The sequence below is a fragment of the Martes martes genome (assembly GCF_963455335.1).
Source record: "Martes martes genome assembly, chromosome: 15".
NCBI classification, from domain to species: domain Eukaryota; kingdom Metazoa; phylum Chordata; class Mammalia; order Carnivora; family Mustelidae; genus Martes; species Martes martes.
In genome coordinates, this window is record NC_137903.1 from 26,542,423 (window position 1) to 26,558,387 (window position 15,965).

The 15,965-nt window shown below is 39.8% G+C and overlaps 3 protein-coding genes across 6 annotated transcripts in view; all 3 read right to left on the reverse strand.

Annotated features, from left to right (window-relative positions):
- ZC3H11A (zinc finger CCCH-type containing 11A) overlaps positions 1-13,013 on the reverse strand; it is a 41,304-nt gene extending 28,291 nt beyond the window's left edge. The window contains exons 1-4 of one of the 4 annotated variants that reach the window (XM_080824924.1): positions 12,864-13,013; positions 12,049-12,200; positions 6,973-7,026; positions 5,542-5,601 (exon numbers count right to left, since the gene is read on the reverse strand). The gene's annotated coding sequence lies outside the window, so the exon portion shown is untranslated. Of the gene's footprint in view, positions 1-5,541; positions 6,007-6,972; positions 7,027-12,048; positions 12,357-12,844 lie in introns of all 4 variants that reach the window. The other 3 variants (XM_080824925.1, XM_080824923.1, XM_080824922.1) reach the window with 3 other exon arrangements.
- LOC308356152 (uncharacterized protein) lies at positions 6,248-6,635 on the reverse strand. The gene has a single exon (XM_080824927.1). The coding sequence runs from the start codon at positions 6,493-6,495 to the stop codon at positions 6,397-6,399; it is 99 nt and encodes a 32-aa protein (XP_080681053.1). The 5' UTR covers positions 6,496-6,635; the 3' UTR covers positions 6,248-6,396.
- Positions 6,985-14,009, reverse strand: ZBED6 (zinc finger BED-type containing 6; the record flags this gene model as incomplete). The annotated part of the gene is made up of 6 exons (XM_080824476.1): positions 6,985-7,026; positions 8,447-11,013; positions 12,039-12,108; positions 12,295-12,356; positions 12,864-12,971; positions 13,949-14,009. 6 exons carry the CDS (start codon positions 14,007-14,009, stop codon positions 6,985-6,987), a joined length of 2,910 nt encoding a protein of 969 aa, XP_080680602.1.
- Positions 14,010-15,965: the final 1,956 nt, after the last annotated feature.

Genomic DNA, 15,965 nt, shown 5'->3' on the forward strand with positions numbered 1-15,965 from the left:
ATCTCTTTTGTTTATTTATTTGACAGAGAGCAAGCACGAGCAGCAGAGGGAGAGGGAGAAGCAGGCTGCCTGCTAGCAGGGAGCCCCAATGCAGAGCTTGATCCCAGGACCCCAAGATCACAGTCTGAGCCAATGGCAGCTAGCTGCTTAACTGATTGAGCCACCCAGGTGCCCCCATACTGATAAATTTCTTAAGCTTTAAAAGTTAAAACAAAAGTATTCACGATGCCAAGAAAATATGAATACTTTTCAATAGCAAAAGTAGGGAAGCCAAGATGAGCGACTGGCCCTCTCTGATCCCACCCCTAAATTAATAGGAAAAGGAGAAATTCCTTTAAAACTGTCATGTTCTCGGGACACCTGGGTGGCTCAGTTGGTTAAGCGGCTGCCTTCGGCTCAGGTCATGAACCCGGCGTCCTGGGATCGAGTCCCACATCGGGCCCCTTGCTCGGCAGGGAGCCTACTTCGCCCTCTGCCTCTGCCTGCCACTCTCTCTGCCTGTGCGCGCTCTCTCTCTAATAAATAAAATCTTTAAAAAATTAAAAAAAATTATGAAAAAAACCCCACAAAACTGTCATGTTCTCAGTAAGCTTTAAAGGATACAGCTTGAGGGGATCCTGAGTGGTTCAGTTGGTTAAGCCTATGACTTGATTTCAGTTCAGATCAGGATCTCAAGGTTGTGAGATCAAGCCCGATATTGGGTACTACACTAGGTGTGGAGCCTGCTTAAGATTTTCTCTCCCTCTTCCTCTGCCCCTCCCCACCCCGAAAGAATACAGCTTGATACAAATGAATATATCATTATGAAAAAGAGTGGAAACAAAAGTAAGTTCAAAAAATAAGAAAACTCAAATTTCTTGCTTCCCCCAAGAGATTTTTTAAAAAAATTACTTGAGAGATAGAGCATGCATGTGTGTGGGAGGGGCAGAGGAAGATGGGGAGAGAGAAAAGCAGATGCCCTGCTGGACGGTGAGCCCAACACAGGGCTGGATCCCAGGATTCTGAGATCATGACCTGAGCTGAAATCAAGAGTCAGTCGCTTAACTGACTAAGCCACCCAAGAGAGATTTCAATACAAGTAAAAGCACAATAAACTGATGGAAAACACTAAAACTGAATTTTAAGATACTGTCAGGATATCTCTCAGAATGCTGAAAGATATCAACACAAGAGAAAAGGTATAGAAGATGGAAATGATTCCAGCAGACTTAATTTCTATACAATGGAAATTCTAAAAGGAATGAAATTGATAGAGATAATAATAAAATAACAGAATTTCCCTAAACTGAATAAACTTTAGTCATTAAATTAAAAGGGGGTTCATCAGGGACGCTTGGGTGGCTCAGTGCGTTAAGCACCTGCCTTCGACTTGGGTCATGATCCCAGAGTCCTGGGATTGAGTCCTGCATCCGGCTCCTTGCTCAGCAGGGAGCCTCTTTCTCCCTCTGCCTGTTGTCTCAGACAAATAAATAAAATCTTAAAAAACAAAAACAAAACAAAAAGAGTTCATTAAATGCCAGGCAGGAAATTTCTTGAAAGACATCTCTACTAGGGTGCCTGGCTGGCTTAGTCAGTGGAGCATGCAACTCTTGATTTCAGGGTTGTCAGTTCAAGTCCCATGTTGGGTGTACAGATTGATTTAAAAAAAAAAATCATAAAGGCATCTTTACTATACCAGAGATATGCTGAGAATTTTGAATTCCAATGCATAAAGATAGAATCATACAGATTTCTAGGAAAAAGTAGACTAGTAACAGAAAATCGGACTTGACATCTAACGTCACATCACCTGAGTCTCTACATGCCAAAAGACAAAATGCTACATACCAGAATTTAAAGGGAAGATTATGCCCTTAGATTTGGCCTTTCAAATTACATTTCAGTATCTCAGGATTTGGAAGAAGTTTTAGACATAAAGTCTCAAAAAGTATATCATCTATATACACCACGTATTGAAAAAATTACTTAAGGAAGTATTCTAAGTTGAGAAAAAGAACTTCACTTCCACTATTTCACTGCTTTTTAAAAAGTTTTAAAACAACTGCTTTGGATATCTTATTTGGGACACAGCTGATAAATCCAAAATAAAGCAAATCGAACCACACTATATTAAAAAAAATTAGATCACAAAATCAAAAAACATTTATTACAGGACTAAGAGTGATTTAACATTAAAAAAATTCATTATTCATAAATGTAATGAGTAAAGGCGGATAAAAACAAAAACTCTGGTATCTTAAAATTTCTTTTTTTTTTTTTAAGATTTTATTTATGTGATAGAGACAGAGACAGCAAGCATGAGCAGGGGGAGGGGTATTGGGAGAAGGAAAAACAGACTCCACATTGAACGTGACATGGGGTTCCATCCCAGGACCTCAAGATCATGACCTAAGTCGAAGGCAGATGTTAACCAACTGAGCAACCCAGATTCCCCAAGTATCTTAAAGTTCCAAAAAAGAAAACATGGTTTTACAAGACCAGTGCTCTAAACCCTGAGCTATGGAGCCAAGAAAACATGGTTTTAAAAAAGGATTTAAAAGTAGTATTTAAAAAAGGTAAAAATGCAGCATATAGTTCTGATAAAAACTCAGTACAAGTGACTTCCTTGGCATACATGCACTCAATCATCAGAAAACATGAGCACAAGCAATATGGTAAATAATGGAAGTGACCTCATTCTGGACAAAAAAGGAGCCCTTGTTGTCTCCATTATCCAACATTCAGAGTCTAGTAAATGAGTTAAGGAAATGTATAAAGACTAGAAAGACGGTGGCAAAAAAAAAAAAAGAATTTAGTACCTGCAGATTATATGCTTGCAAACTAGCAAATCCAGCCATCAACTAAAACATAATTAAAATAAGGTATTTTGGGGGCGCCTGGTGGCTCAGTGGGTTAAAGCCTCTGCCTTCTGCTCAGGTCATGATCCCAGGGTCCTGGGATCGAGCCCCACATCGGGCTCTCTGCTCTGTGGGGAGCCTGCTTCCTTCTCTCTCTCTCTCTCTCTCTGCCTGCCTCTCTGCCTACTTGTGATCTCTGTCAAGTAAATAAATAAAATCTTAAAAAAAAATAAAAAATAAAATAAAATAAGGTATTTTTAAAAATTGGTAAATTTCCTATGTGCTAGCTTGGTAACAAAGTCCCATTCACAATAAAGCTATAAAATATATAGGAAGAAAACGAAGTATACAAACTTACACTAAAAAAAAAACTGAAAAACTATGACATTACCAAGGCACTGAAGATCTGGATAATGAAGAAAGAATGGAGTAGAGGTTTAAAGCAGTTTACTTCTCCAAATAATCACATCAAGTGATAATAGTTTATTATTGGAACCTGATGGACTGTAAAATCATCTTGAATAACCAAGAAAGATAAAGAAAAATTTTAGAAGTGGGGCACCTGGATGGCTCAGTGTGTTAAGCCTCTGCCTTCAGCTCAGGTCATGGTCTCAGGGTCCTGGGATCGAACCCCACATTGGGCTCTCTGTTCTGCAGGGAGCCTGCTTCCCCCACCCCCTGCCCGCCCCCACCCTCTACCTGCCTTTCTGCCTATTTGTGATCTGTCAAATAAACAAAATCTTAAAAAAAAAAAAAAGAAACATTTTATAAGGACCTCACTCTCCTTGATATTGTAAGGGATGTGAAATATATCATTTAAGTGTAGTATTTTCAAATGAGTGTAAGAGCCACAGAATTTAAGCAAGCCCACAAATGTGATTTGTGAAAAAAGTAGCATTTGAAATTAACAAAAAAACTGGCCTCCCATTTGAAAAAAAAAAAAAATTTTTTTTCTACTTCATACAAAGAGGTTCCAAGGGAATAAAAGCAAAGATGGCGAAGAGGCTTTTTAGCTCACTAACCAAAGCACTATACTAAGATTCTGGGAGTGCGTAAGGTGGCTCAGTTGGTTAAGCGTCTGCCTTCGTCTCAGGTCATGATCCCAGGGTTCTGGAATCAAGTCCTGCACTGGGCTTCCTGCTCAGCGGGGAGTCTGCTTCTCCCTCCCCTCCACCCCGCTCATGTTCTCTCTCTCACTACTCTCTCTCTCTCTCAGAAAAAAAAAAAAAAGATTCTGAATAACTGTGCTCAGCAAAAAGGAAAGCAATATTTGACACCTTTATTGACCATACTCATGGGAAGGAGAGGCAGTGCCATATAACTACAATACCTAAATTACATTTTAAAGTTTTTATTTAAATTCCAGTTAGTTAACAAACAGTTTAGTATTAAGTTTCAGGTGTACAAGAGTGATTCCACACTTCCATACCACACCCAGTGCTCAACACAAGTGCACTCCGCACTCCTTAATCCCCATCACCTATTTCATTCATCATCCCACCCACCTCCCCTCTGGTAACCATCAGCTTGTTCTCTATAGTTGAGTCTGTTCCTTGGTTTGCGTCTCTCTCTATCGTTTTCCCCTTTGCTTGTTCTGCTTCTTAAATTCCATGTTATGAGTGAAATCATATGGTATCTTTCTCTGACTCTTTGCTTAGCATTATACTCTAGCTCCATCCATGTCATTGCAAATGGCAAGATTTAATTCTTTCTTACAGCTAATTGTATATTGTATGTGTGTGTATATATATATATATATCCCACATCTTCTTTATTCATTCATCAATTGATGGGACACTTGGGCTGTTTCCATAATTTGGCTATTGTAGATAATACTGCAATGAACATCGGGTGCCCGTAACCCTTTGAATTAGTATTTGTGTGTTCTTTGGATAGTAGCGTGAATGCTGGATCATAGGGTAGTCCTAGATTGCATTTTTAATATAAAAAATATAACTATCCAAGTACTGCAAAAAACATTATATAGGTTTTTTTTTAATAAGCTCAGATTGAAAAAAAACTTTTCCTAGCATGAAACCACAGTTAAGAATCGTAATAAAATTGATAGATTTTGACATAAAATGAAAAACACTTATATAGCAAAGGATTAGCAACATGACCAAATATTACTATTTTTACTAAAAAGGTTATATCAAGGACTTTTACAAATCAAAAAAGACATCATCAATTAGTAAACTGGTACAACCTCTTTACAGAATTGTAATTCTACAAATTTACATCTGAGAACTGGTTCTAGGGAAACAGCTCACAAAGGGCTGTTACTGGATATGTGCTATTTTTATTTTTAATGGCAAAACCCCAAATGTCTATCACTGAGAGATATATTAAACTATAGCACTTCCATACAAAGCAGTAACATCTTGTCAATAAAAACAACAAATGAGGCACAACTCTGTGCACGGATATGGAACTATGTCATGACACTGACAGTGCTTTCCTAGGAAGAAATGCAATCACAAGGAGATTCCACCTTGGTATACTGCTTTTCCCTTTTTTGTGCATGTACTATCAAAAAAAGGGGAAGGGGAAGGAAATGTTTCCATCCCTAAACCAAAAGCTTGTAAGTAATTACAAGAAAAAAAGAGCTTGACAATGATTCCTTTCCTTGATTCAGGAAAATTATGCCTTAAAATTACAAAAATATTCACTCCTTTAATGAGAAAAAACCCATTCCCGCACTTACATTAGCTGGTTGCTCTCAACAGGAACCTCTGTGTCTTCACTGAGTTCCAATCTATTACGCCTGTAGGTCGAACCAACACTCAATCCATGAATTAATAATAATGGGGCAGAAAGAATTTTCCTCCTCACATTGCCAAGGAAACCTCTCAGCCACAATTCAAACACAGGACGTGTTTTTAAAACATCTCCCAACTACTGGGAGATTAAGTCCATTCGAATAACCTTTGTCAGACTGGAGACAGCTAGGCTTAGTTATCTCCTCAAAAACAAAAACAAAAATAAAAACCAACAAAAACAGAGTTCATTTAAAGATGAACTTCAGAGTCAAAGGATTATTGGGAAAAAAAAAAAAAAATCCATCTTCCATAGCCGAACAATATAATTTAAAAAGAAAGAAGAAAAAGAAAAAAGAAAAGAACACCAAAATTCAATAAGATCCAATTTCTGGTCTTCAAGATTTCTTCACCTATTAAGAAAAAAACAGAAACCTTCCCCCATCTTTATTATCTGTATAATAAAAGCATACTTGTATGAAAAAATATAAAGTGTTTTATGTATATAATATACATATACATATATACTAACTGGCTTATACACACACACACACATATACACAAATGTGTAGAAATAAAACATCTGGGTAAGTTTTCCCTTTTAAAACACACTACAAAAGCCTTCAGATTTGGGTTCATTATAAAAATAGTGAACTTACTCTTATACCAAAGTATCATGACGTGTATCAGTATGTTACACTAAATTTTGCCCAGCCCACAGAATAAACATGAAGGAAAAGCCTTACACATGAATCAATGTGTATAATACGGATGTACGTACATCATTATAGTATTTATCATCTTCAGGGAGTGTTTAACCAAAAAAGATAGAAACGTATAGTTATCGAGTAACTACAGAGTGGTGCAGCAAGCTGTAGAAGGCAGAGCAGCATTATAGCCATCCTGAACTGGCACTGTCAAAATACAGAAAGCTTCTATCTAAGGGAAGACTTTTTCTTCCAGTGTCACTGGCATGACATTCAATATTGGCCCTGCAAAAGGCTTGCTTATGCAGCCTGGTTTCTTTTTTTTTTTCCCCCCACAAGTGATGGCTCAACTAAAGACTTTGTAATTATTCATTTACTCCAGTTAGTAAAAGGGTAAACTTTTGGAGTTGAAATTTCATTTCACAATGGTACATTTACCATTTAAGAATTAAAAAAAAAAAAAACCAAAAAACAAAAAACCCAAAAAACAAAAACAAAAAACGATTTTGATACATAGAAATGAGTTCTAAATTTTGAAACCAGCCCCGTAACAAAGCAATTTTGATTCTCATGTAATAAATACTACATAATTTCTAGGCTAAATCTTGCCAAATACTATCCAAGACAAAACTAAAATCGAAACTTAAAAAAAAGTGGACACCTTTTACTCACACTTAATACTAGTCAATTTTCCAGGAAATTTTTGGGCAGGGAATATCCCCAAATCTAAAATGAAAAAAAGGAAAAATTGGGATCTCACATTAGTTATTCAGTCTGAAACTTGTAATAGACTTTTACTAAAAGTCATCATTTTCTGGCCTCCCACTCAACCACAGAAACATACTTTAAGAGTGGAAAGGGACTTTAAAGATCACTGAGATCAATTCTCTCATTTTACCAGTGAGGTAATGATTCCTAAAATCTGAAAATATTGAGTGCTTATGTTTAGCTAAGATTAAAAGCCAAAAAACAATCTCATAGTTAAGAATACAGCATTATGGATCATTCAGCATATATATTTAAAAACATTTAAGATCACTTAAAATTAGAGAAACATTCTTTGGGAAATGGACACTGTATTTGTCAAAAGTATGCTCCTGGGGCTTTTACTCCAATTTCAATTTTTGTAAACTTTTTAATGTCATTTGCCCATACATTTGTAAAAAGTTCCCATACAATCTTTTGTTGTTTTTACACTATTTTCTAAAGGTTAAAAAAGGCAATTCAAAAACTAAAAGTAATTTTTTTTCTGATTGTTTTCTAATGTTTTCCTTTTGCACAGATCCAATCCTAAATATAAAATAAAGGGTAACTCTATCACACTCAGTAAGTTGAAATGATAAAGCTGACCAGTATGAGGAGGCAATCAGAAATTTCCAAATTTCACTTTGTTTTTGCCAAGCTGTAAGTATGGATCAGGGTTTTTAAAGAAATAGAAAAATGGGAGCAAGGGGGAGGAATAAACAGCTTAGGATACTTTTTTCCCTCAATTTCATTGGTTTCAGAGCAATCAAACTTCTCATGATGGGAGAAATTTTTACTTAAAACCAATTACAAGTTTAATCTACCAGCCAGAAATAGCCTAAAGCCTTTCAATGCTGCACTATATTTTTTAGGTCAAAAAATATCTTTTCACTCTTAATTGGTATAAACAAAATTTCAAGAGACAGCTACATTGAGTTACTACTGTGGAATTTTTAATCTTCACTTTGTCAGCATTACTATTACCACTGAGGAATTTTCAGCACGTTTTGTGTTTTCAGGTTTCCCCAGATTTGTGTATGAAGAACAATTAGTATAACTATATATAACAACTATAGCGATTCAGATACAGTAACATAGGAACAAGTTGCCCATTTCAAATGGAAAAAGGAAAAAGAAATTAAGGTAATATTTCTTTTTCATTGCTTTGAATAACTTCATTCCCAGGATCCCAGCTCAGAACCAATGTAGAATAATCATAGTTAACATTTTTCAAGTTCATTTTCAAAAACATCAGCTGTTCTATATTGTCAAAGTCCAGGCTCATGATCTGTTTTGGATGAAACTGGCTATTTGCAGTAAAGATACATTCAGACTGCCAACTACACATGGGGCAGCTTAGATATTGAATGGCAACTTGGGTCAAAGCTGGCCATATGCTCACCTTCCTCTGCCAGTAAATCAAAGGGTCACCACCTCCTGAGATATCTGAATACTTCTCTTTGAAGTATTCATCCACTACTGCTATGGCGGAAGGAAACATGAAGCTTTTGCTTCCAATGGCAACATTATCTACAGCTGAGCTATCAAAAGACCCTGAACTGGAGGTGCCTTCTCTTATAGATGAGGTAAACGAATCAGCTCCTACAATGGCTGGGGGACCAGAAGCATCTGACGTTGCAATATGGCACACCTCTGAAGATTCCATGTAATTGCAAACTTCTTCTGCAAGGATCTGCTTATAAGTTTCTAAATCAGCACCTTGAGGGAAAAAGTCTTCCAAACTGTTTTTAAAGCAAGGGTCTAACAAAGCAGCCAAGATACAGGGCTTGGATTTAAGCATGGCACTCAGTAGGGTATCAGTTTCAAGTTTCAGAGATAAACTGTCCACCAGATTGAGTGCCTGAGTAATACCTCTTATTTGAAAATCTTCTCTGAGTTTCTGCAGAGAAAGGAGAAGATGATGGATTAGGGGGAGCACCTGGTTCAATCCTGTGGTCTTGACACTCACTTTCTGGGTGGCTTCCTCAAATGGTTTAAGAATATCACAAACATAAGTCATTAAAGTCCACTGAAGTGAGGTGAGCACAACCCCACTAGCTCTACCCAGACTATGGTGAACTGAGTAGCAATGCTCCAAGAGCCATTTTAACATATAAAAGGTAGAAATCCAATGGCCGGTTTCATCCTGCTTCAAATTCTTCCACGGAAGCTGGTGATCATTTTGAAACTCCTGCAGAATCTGACGGGCCTTGACTGAATGACTAAAATGATGACAGGTTTTCCTAGCAGCTACTAACATATTCTCAATGCTTTTGTGCTCACAAAAAAAGTCCTGAATGACTATATTTAAACAATGCAAGAAGCACGGCACATGGGTAAAACCTCCATCTTTGATTGCATGTACCACGTTAGAGGAATTATCGGAAACAATAAAGCTAGGAATGAGGAAATTAGGAGAAAGCCACAAACCAATCTGGTCATTAAGTTCTTGTAAAATATTGGTTATCAAGCAGTCTTTGGCCAACCCTGTTACACAAAGTACTGCCCACTTTCTGAAATTAGGGATCCTGCCATTACTGGAAGGTGCAGTTTCCAAAGAGACCCAGTGCACAGTCACGATGAAATAGTCAGTGGATGGGTCATGGGTCCATATGTCCACAGTCAGGTGGATCTTTTGGCTTTGAACATTCTCCAAAGTTAAGAAAATTTTTTCTCTGACCCAATCGTATAATTGAGGTACAGCCTTTGTGAAAAAGTAAGTCTCAGACGGTAACCTATAGTCAGGGGCCACAATCTGCATGAACCTCTGAAAGGCTGGGGTTGAGAAGTAGTTGTAAGGATGCATATCCTCCACGATCATCTGAATAATTGCCTGACTTATTTGACTTGAGACTGAATTTTCAGAATATGTTGTTTCTCTCTCCTGTGCATGTGTCAGAGTATCTTGCTCTGCAACAGGAATAGGACTCTCAGATCTTCTACTATTTTCAACCTCTAACACAGGAGGTTCATCTGAATCTGAGTCACTAAGGTCCTCAGCTGTTAAATCGTGGCTGCCTGTAGACTTCTCTCCATGCAGGGGATCCCTTAAGAGATCATTTCTCTCAGTCTCTCCCTCATCTAATCCATTTCCAACCGCACCACTGTCTTTGTTGGCAACAGCCCAATGGATGGGATGTGTAGCCTGCAGGTGACGCTGAAGTGTTGAAGTTCCTAAGTGAGAACCTGGCCTACCCCGGCTCACACTTCTTTTACATATATTACACACAGCTCTTGAGATGTGCTGAGGATCAGTATAAAAAAAATTCCAAACTGCAGATGTCTTGGCTCTTGTTCCAGGAATTAAGGCATGCTTGACAATGTTACTTTTGATGAGAAATCTCCCTCTTTCTGCCCTCAGGGCATCAGACACTGATTTATCACGTTTCTTACCCATTCTATTTTCATCTAATGGATCAGTAGACATATATTCGAAGCTTCCATTGCTTCCAGCAGAAGAGGGAGATAAAGGCACATCCAAAGTAAAATCCTCTTCCCCACTAGTGACTCCATATTTGTTGGCCCTGGTCCAGTGAGGTGAATGCCTTGCCTGCAGATGTCGTTGTAGTGTAGATGTCCCCAGATGGCTGCCTGGTTTACCCCTGCTAACACTTTTTTCACAGAGGTTACAAATAGCCCGCCAGGTATACTGGGGGTCGACATGAAAGAAGTGCCACACAATGGAGGTCTTGGCTCTGGTACTAGGTAGATAGATCTGTTTTTCTATATTGCTCTCAAAAAGACTTTCTTCATCCTGCTCAGGGGCACTGGAAGTTAATAAAGCAGGGGCATCTGCAACAGGCCTCCCAGATCCCAAATCCTTACTGAACTTTTTCGCAAGAATCAGTTTTTTTCTTCGCCTTTTCCCCTTAATCCGTAAGCCCTTCTTTCTTTTCTTTTTAGCAGGCAATTTTGCCTCTTTATCCATTCCTTCTGCCACCATCTTTCCCTCTACCACATCTTCTTCATCTGTATTAGAATTAATAGGAACACATCCCAGAATCCCAGTACCACTAAAAGTGCTGCATCGTCTTCCAGAAGAGAGTGAGGAAACTGGTACACTTAAGGTACATACACTCATTCTCTTTGTGTCTCCAAAATTCGTACCAGAATCTGTTAGTGGGTTTATTACTCAAGTAGAAATACAGCTGTTCCTCTCTAATTGCATTACCTTGTCTCCAATTTCTATGGGGAATCAAATTCCCTTTGGAACAATGACTTCCAAGCCAGGTTATTTTTGGAGGAAAAGTGACAGCAATGGAGAACATTCCCAAACTCTTTTCTTAGAGGGCTTTATGATCCCTTCCAACTTCTGAGTTCTGAATCTGATTTCAAATAGTCCAATCTCTTCATGTTATAGAAAACAAGAACTTGAGGCACACTTTCCCAGAGTCAGAGTTAGTAGCAGCTAGAAGCCAGGTCTTCCAAATCCCAGGCCCATGTTCTTTCTGCTTCATCAAAAACTACATCTCCTTGAAATGCCTTCAGCTTTAAAAATATATATTTTAAGGATGCGTCATGGTAGCGACATCAATTTCCCTTAATTCTGAAATTATTTTCAGGAAACTTCACTTAAACAAAAACATAGTGCATCATTCAACATTCATCATTTAGGACTGTGATTTGACAATACAACCCAAAAAGTCAATTCTGGGAATATAAAGCAGACTCCACATACTGGTCATTAACAGCAAATGCTAGTTGAGCCCTTTCAGCTCTAAATAAAAATAACACAATTTTTAAAAATGTGAATGGCTAAAAAAAAGTGTTTTGAGAATAAAAATTTAGGTCACAAGCTGCATTTTCAATTTACTGTTTGTATCAAGAGTTAATCCAAATTTAGTTTTCAGACATTTTTAGACTGGAGAAGCTTTACTGCCTGTAAATGAGTAACTCATGAGTTGAACTCTATATGAACAGCAAAAACTGAAATTTGAGCTTTAAACCACTTTCATTCCTTTTCGGTTGATCCCTCCCCTTCCCCCAATACCTACATACATTTACCCTAAAAAGCATCGCTATCACTAGTTCCACAGCCTCCTTCTCAAGGTCCAGAACCAAGGCCTGCAAGATGTCAACAACATGGGCCTTCCCCATAGGAATCCGCACCGATTATGGGACTTTAGGGGGTGTTCTTCATTACGATTTCATCAATCCTACAAGGAGAACGGAAGTGTCCCTGTTGTTCTTGACTCCGATGCGGAGGGCTGGGGTGGGAGTTAATTAAGGTAGGGAAAGGGTGTAGGATACCGGATTTAGGTCGGTGGCTTTCAGTATGTGGAGTTTGAGAGTATCTCCCAAGTAGTGGGACCCTGGAGAGGAATGAGAGTAGGTAAATTCAGCTCCTGGCACTCAGTTTGATTTAGGCAGTGGGGGTCCGCTAAACTAGGGAAAGTGTCGCGAAGAAAGCAATCTAGTGTCACTTCTCTCTCCGGGAGACGGGGAACAAGTCGGCTTTCCGGGGCTGCTCCCGGCTCCTACGGTTTCGCCAACACCGGATGTGGGGGAGGGGAAGAAGGTTGTTGGGAAAGGAGCAGGCGCCGTGGGGGTGGGGTGCAGGGAGTGGGGGTGGGGTGGATGGAACTGGGAGCGGGAGCCCCGGGCTCCCAGCTCGCCCCGGCGAGGGCGGCGGGCGGGAGGTGGGGGAGGAGGGTCGTTACCGCGGGGCCTAAGGACCCGCTCAGACTTCCCGGGCTAGGCCGCAACCCAGGGGCGAGGGGAGGCCGCGGCCACTCCCCTCGCCCTCTCCCCCACCTCCCTTGCCCCGAGCCACCGGGAATCAAAAAACGGGTCTAGTTACCAGAGAACAGAAACTTTACCGAACCGCCGACACTGTCCCCGACTCCCGCTTGCTGCCACGTCTTTCTTCTTTCTTAGCCGCTGCCGCCCGCCGTCCTCACAGCAGCAACACCCGCAGAAATCCAAGACTGCCAGCGTCAAAGATGGCGCCTGGCTACGGGCTCAGATCTAAGACCCGGCCAGTAAAAGTGCCAGCACGACGCAATGCGAGAGGATTCTGGGAGTTGTAGTTTCCTCTATGAGGCGATGCTTAAGATGGCTTCCCTGGGTCACAGGGTCACGTGAGAGGGGAGGCGTTACGAGGTGGGGTGTCTTCGTTTTGGTGAGAACGCGTTTTTAGAAATTTACGGGTTTCTTGTAACTGTCTTTGATTTTTAAAGTTTTTTAATCAAATGAGGCGATAAGCAAGAAAGCCGCGGGAACAGTGTCTACCAGGCAGTAGGCCCCTGTAGAATTTGGTTCATGAATAAATCCCCTGAACCATGTATAATTTTCATTTAGAGATAAACTACTTTTCCCATGGCAATGTTGAAGGATTTGTGCCTTTATTTTTATTTTTAGGGGCAAAATTGGGCTTGGGGGAATTTCTTTTATTTCTTAAAACAAATTTTTGTATTGAAAAAATAATTCATGCTCATTACAAGGTTCGTGGGTGTTGGAGTAGGAAGAGGGAAAAAACCAGTGGTCGCCTGTCTCGTTCATTATTAACGTTGTTCTGTACTTTACAATTTGAATGTGTTTACCTTTTTTTCCTCTGCTTATGAAAGTAATACATATAAGTGTTTTTTAAATTTTTTAATACGCAACCATAGAACATTTAACTCTCCATTGATTTCATTCCTGCAAAATGTTCTCTCACTAATTTAGCATATATTCTTTCTAACGTTTTTGTATGCAAATATACCTAAATCTACTACTCTGATCGAGTAGGAGCCTAAGATCCCTGCTGGGTTAGAGGCTCAAAAAAACTTGCTTGTGTGACAACATGGTACCCAACTTGGATAAAGGATACAGTTCTATCACTAAGAAAGCATACATTTGGTGGTAAAGCAGATGGGACTCCAGACACCTTTTATTTCCTCCCAAGGCTTGTTCTGCTGGATACCAGCTTGGTGTGGGAGCCTCAGCCAGTACCACTCAGAGCAGTCTGGGGTCTCCTCACACATGGGCTTTTACCTCCTTTCAAAGTGAGAGGACACAACATTAGAATCCTAGCCCCAGTCCCTGCCTTACAGGACAATACTCTGTGATTGCCATGTCAACCAGGCCTAACAAACAGGTTCCTGATAACCAGTTTCTGTCTGTGCCACAACACCTAGGGTTTTTCAGTTTAGCAGAAGGCTAGCCAAACAGCTGAAGGGTTTTTCAGCCCAGAGTTTTGGGAGCTGCAGTTCTGTTCTGATTGACACACTATATATAGTTCGTCATATTTCATCAAATCTAAAGCAGTAAGACACATCTTATTTTATAGAACTCTGGGACCAAAAACAAAAACAAAAACAAAACCCAGCCAGTTAAACTCTGACGAGCCATTCATTAATCAGAGATGTTAAAAGTTGAAAGGATACATGTTTTAGAATGACAAGAAATACAGTATTTTTAAGATATGAACAAGCCAAACTATCCATACCATCCATATTGTTTTGCAGTTTGCTTTTTTCCCCACTGTACAGTGTATCTTGAATATCTTTTAGTGGTCATCAGGGGTTAGAGGCCTACCTTATTCTTTCTAACAGTTCTCATTCCACTGTAAGGCTGTTTTGAATTTGTTTCAGCAGGGTATGAATAATGTGAGGCAGCGATCACTGGGGCCTATCTTGGATGCTTGCTACCATAGCGGGTATTAGTGATAACTGAATCTTCCACTGACAATTTTATAAGTGCAGTGATTGAAAGAATTTTCCACAGACTAGCTTCTGCCTCCATACATTTCAAACCTTGTCTTTCCTCCATAATCTATATGCCCTTACATCAAGATCTGACCTCTGGCCCTATGACTTTGGGTCATAATGCCAGATGAGTCCACACAGTGGATAATAGGAGTATTCTTGAAAGCCAGTTCTACACCTACATGTCTCCAACTCAGTGTCGATTACCAGTATCCATCATTCCTCCTCTTTTCCTTCCTGGCTTTGGGGCTCATCTGTCTATCATGAGGGAGAAAATAGGGACCAACAGAGCCTTTTAGCAAGAAACCTTAAACAGATAAATATCAGCATCTTACTCTAGCTACAAGACCAGAACTGGTTTCACTGAAATCAACCTTCCTAGGACTGCCTTCCCCTCTTCACCCCCAGTGTGTTCTTAGGTGGTTTTATTTCCTTATATGGAATTTTTTTTCCTTGGTGTTTCATTTTGGACTGGGGTAACTGGTTTTACTGGGTGATGGGTATTTAAGAAAAGACAGACCAGTTTTCATCCTCATCATCCTCAATTACCTTACCCTAACTCTACTCCTATGTTTACGTTGCTGTGGTAGGCTTTGTGGGGGATCCCGAATGGGCCTAAGGTGTGGAAATGTCCATGTGGAAGTTTCTGGAAGACGAGATAGATATAAAGCTAAATAACCACCAAGTAGCGCACACCAAGTGTCCAGCCATGGTTTAGACTTGGCGTTATAAACTCAAATACTTAGACGAGCCAGGCACATGTGTATATGGGTATGGTGAGCAACTGCAAGGTCAAAGCTTGGAGTCCGTGCCCTAGCCAAAGGGCCAGCTGTTACCATGAACTCCAGCCCATTCTTGCCAGTGGGGGATGCAGACTCACTGTCACCACATCTTACTTTTAAAGAGAAACTGGAAATTCAGAGTTTTATGTGAAAATGTCTGATTCTTCAACTTGGAAGCTAATCCAAACAAAACAGCAACAACAGAAATCACTTTGTGGGCCGGTCTGAGAAAGGAGAAGGTGGCCATGGAAAAGTGCAGTGTTTCAGGACATGCTTTCTGGAGGGAGTAAGACTTGAGTTGCCCGAACATAGGCCAGAGGGGAGAGGTAGGTGAAGACAAGGAAAGAAGCTATGTAAGGAAACCCCTTGAAGGGCTGAGGAGAGAAATTCAACTGGAGGAGTCCCCAGGTTAGAGAAAGAGAGAACATTGTAAAAATAGGTGGGAGCAAGA

Coding starts and splice junctions, on each gene's coding strand:
- LOC308356152 (XM_080824927.1), bottom strand. CDS start 6,495: ATGGCTATAATGCTGCTCTGCCTTCTACAGCTTGCTGCACCACTCTGT.